This window comes from Nicotiana tabacum, chromosome 21, assembly GCF_000715075.1.
Source record: "Nicotiana tabacum cultivar K326 chromosome 21, ASM71507v2, whole genome shotgun sequence".
NCBI classification, from domain to species: Eukaryota; Viridiplantae; Streptophyta; class Magnoliopsida; order Solanales; family Solanaceae; genus Nicotiana; species Nicotiana tabacum.
In genome coordinates this window covers 51182274-51185325 of record NC_134100.1, presented here as the reverse complement: position 1 = coordinate 51185325, position 3052 = coordinate 51182274, and the positions used below count along the sequence as shown (strand labels likewise).

The 3052-nt window shown below is 42.9% G+C and overlaps 2 protein-coding genes across 2 annotated transcripts; both read left to right on the top strand.

The window, feature by feature from the left end:
- Positions 1-201: 201 nt before the first annotated feature.
- On the top strand, positions 202-1185 carry LOC107809900 (uncharacterized). Its single transcript, XM_016634595.1, has 2 exons — positions 202-568; positions 674-1185. Exons 1-2 carry the CDS (start codon positions 202-204, stop codon positions 1183-1185), a joined length of 879 nt encoding a protein of 292 aa, XP_016490081.1.
- An 80-nt stretch (positions 1186-1265) lies between these two features.
- On the top strand, positions 1266-1727 carry LOC107809901 (uncharacterized). Its single transcript, XM_016634596.1, has one exon. The coding sequence runs from the start codon at positions 1266-1268 to the stop codon at positions 1725-1727; it is 462 nt and encodes a 153-aa protein (XP_016490082.1).
- The last annotated feature ends 1325 nt before the right edge of the window (positions 1728-3052 follow it).

The window sequence follows — 3052 nt, the reverse complement described above, 5'->3', positions numbered from 1 at the left end:
TTTATGAGGGAAATAACTGCCCGAATGGATCAAATTCCAGGCACGCCACCAATATTAAAAGGACCAGATTCAAAGAAGTATACCTAGCTACCGTTCAAGCCGAGCGCAACACCAAAGTTGATCCCGAAGCGGTTCAAAATGCCAGATTTTCCAAAGTACTATGGGACTTCGGATCTTCAAGAGTATATCACCACCTATACAATGGCGGTGACGGTAAATGATTTGACTCCGCATGAGATTGAGTCAGTCTTATTGAATAAATTCGAGGACACCCTCATAAAGGGGGCCCTGTCATGGTATTCACTCTTTCCCGAACATTCTATAGATTCCTTCGAGATGCTCGCGGATTCTTTCATCAAGGCCCATGTCAGGGCTAAAAAGGTACATGCTCGAAAGGCCGACATATTGAGAATTGCACAAGGAGAGTCCAATTTGCTGCGGGAGTTTGTGACAATATTCCAGAAGGAAATGATGTTTCTCCTGGCCATATCAGACGAATGGGTCACTCAAGCATTTACTAAAGGGTTGAATCAGAGAAGTTCTAATGCTTCTCTAAAATTGAAAGAAAGTCTGCTCGAGTTCTAGACAACAAAATGGGCGGATGTTCACAATCAGTACGAGTCATAGATAATAATTGACGATGATCAGCTCGGCTTTCTGCCGTCAACCAAAGGTCGGGACTGGGAAACGAATAAGGAGAAATTGAAGAATAATTTCGACACAGATCGACGTTCTTCAAGGGGTTGGTTTTTGCCCTATGAGCGGGCCGAAGGACGCGGCAGAGGTTTTTGGTCGGCTGATAAATTCACTATAGATGGGAGAACTGATCGCGTGCGGAATAATAAGTCATTGCAGGATAAGGAGACATTGGGTTCTCGAGATGCTTCCTACCCCATACTTTCCGAATACAACTTTAATGTCAGCGTAGTGGAGTTGGTGTCGGCTATGAGGAACATTAAAGAAGAACGGTTCCCAAAGCCAATGAAATTCGATCCTAGCCAAAGGGATCCTAATTTTTGGTGCAAATATCATGGGACTAATGGTCACCGGACATATGATTGTCGGCATCTGCGTGAAGAGGTGGCAACATTACTGAAAAGCGGTCATCTCAGAGAATTCTTAAGCGACCAGGCTAAAAACAACTATAGTCACAATCGTGACAACGCAGAACCTTCAAAAGAATAGAAAGATCCCCCACGCTTGACGATCAACATGATTTTCGGGGGGAACGAGATTAATGATGTGATATTTTCGGAAGCAAAAAGATGAAAGTGTCAGTGACCTACAACAAGAGACTCCGGGAAGTTGCTGAGGACGACATTACTTTCACGGAGGAAGATGCAGATGGACTACTGCTTCCGCACAATGACGCATTAGTAATCTCTCTAAATATCTTAGATTTTAATATTAAACGTGTTCTGGTGGACCTAGGAAGTTTAGACAACATCATCCAATGGAGAGTATTGGAGAAAGCCAAGCTCACCGGAAGTATCATTCTGGCAACAAAACTCCTCACCGAGTTCAACCTAGCAAGCGTGACAACTCGAGGAGAGATCCTGCTTCCCACAAATACCGAGGGGGTGATGAAAACGACCCTTTTCAAGGTGGAGGACGGCGATATGGGCTATAATATTATCCTGGGGAGGCCATGGTTGCATGAGATGAAGGCTGTGCCATCAACACAACATCAGTTACTGAAATTCCCAACTACCGAGGGAATTAAATAAATAAGAGGCGACCAACCGGCAGCAAGGGAGATGAATGCAATTTTAGTTTCCAGTAGCAAATGTAAGAAGCATGCGGCATAGCAATTATAGGAGCCAGCGCTCGGTCCCGAGCCAAGAGAAGTCAACCAGGGGGAGGAGTCATCGGAGTCCTATCAGGTACCAGAAGAAATGGATGCAACAAAATCCACAGTGGAAGAACTTGAACAAGTTGCATTGTTTGAAAAATTCTTGGAAAGGAAATTCCACTTGGGGACAGGGCTACACCCCGAGCTCAGGTCTGGATTTATCAAATTATTTAAATTTAATGTCTATTGTTTTGCATAGTCTCATGTGGATATGACAGGTACCCGCCAGAAGTGGCCGTGCACAAACTAAGCCTAGATCCCAACATCCCTCCAGTAAGACAGAAAAAACATCCTATTGCCGAGGTCAGAAACTAATTTGTCAAAGAAGAGGTAACTCGCTTGCTTGATATCGGTTCAATCCGAGAGGTAAAATATCCTGATTGGCTAGATAACATAGTAGTAGTTCCAAAGAAGAACAATAAATTTCGCATGTGCGTAGACTATAGGATTTGAATAAGGCATGCCCAAAAGACTCGTTCCCATTGCCAAACATTGATCAAATGATTGATGCGACGGCAGGGCATGAGTTAAATGAGTTTCCTTGATTCTTATTCCCAGTATCACCAAATTAATATGAACTTGGAGGATTAGGAAAAAAACTTTGTTCATAACGAAAATCGGCACATATTGTTACAATGTGATGCCTTTTGGGCTAAAAAACGCCTGAGCCACTCACTAGCAGCTCGTAAATAAAATGTTTGAGAAGCAAAATAGGGAAAACTATGGAAGTTTACATAGATGATATGTTGGTTATGTCTTTGAGTGCAGGTGATCATCTTAAACACCTGCAAGAGACCTTTGACATCTTAAGAAAGCACAACATAAAGCTTAATCCCAAGAAATGTGCATTCAGGGTCAGCTCCTGTAAGTTCCAGGGATTCCTTGTGTGGAAAAGGGGGATCGAGGTTAACCCCGACAAAATTAACTCCATCGAATACATCGCGGACCAGCTATCAAGCGTAAAAGAGGTTCAAAGGCTGACAGGGAGATTGACCGCTTTGAGCAAATTCATTTTTCGGTCTTCGGAAAAATGCCATCATTTCTTTGCACTTCTCAAATAGAAGAATAACTTTAAATGGACCACGAAATATCAGTAGGCTTTGAAGGATTTGAAAAGGTTTTTGTCAATTCCTTCATTATTGTCAAAACTGGAGGAAGGCGAACAACTACTTATCTACTTAGCAGTCTCGGAGGTAGCGG

Coding starts and splice junctions, on each gene's coding strand:
- LOC107809900 (XM_016634595.1), top strand. CDS start 202: ATGGCGGTGACGGTAAATGATTTGACTCCGCATGAGATTGAGTCAGTC. Junction 569..673: donor TTCTCTAAAATTGAAAGAAA/GTCTGCTCGAGT, acceptor CGTCAACCAAAG/GTCGGGACTGGGAAACGAAT.
- LOC107809901 (XM_016634596.1), top strand. CDS start 1,266: ATGAAAGTGTCAGTGACCTACAACAAGAGACTCCGGGAAGTTGCTGAG.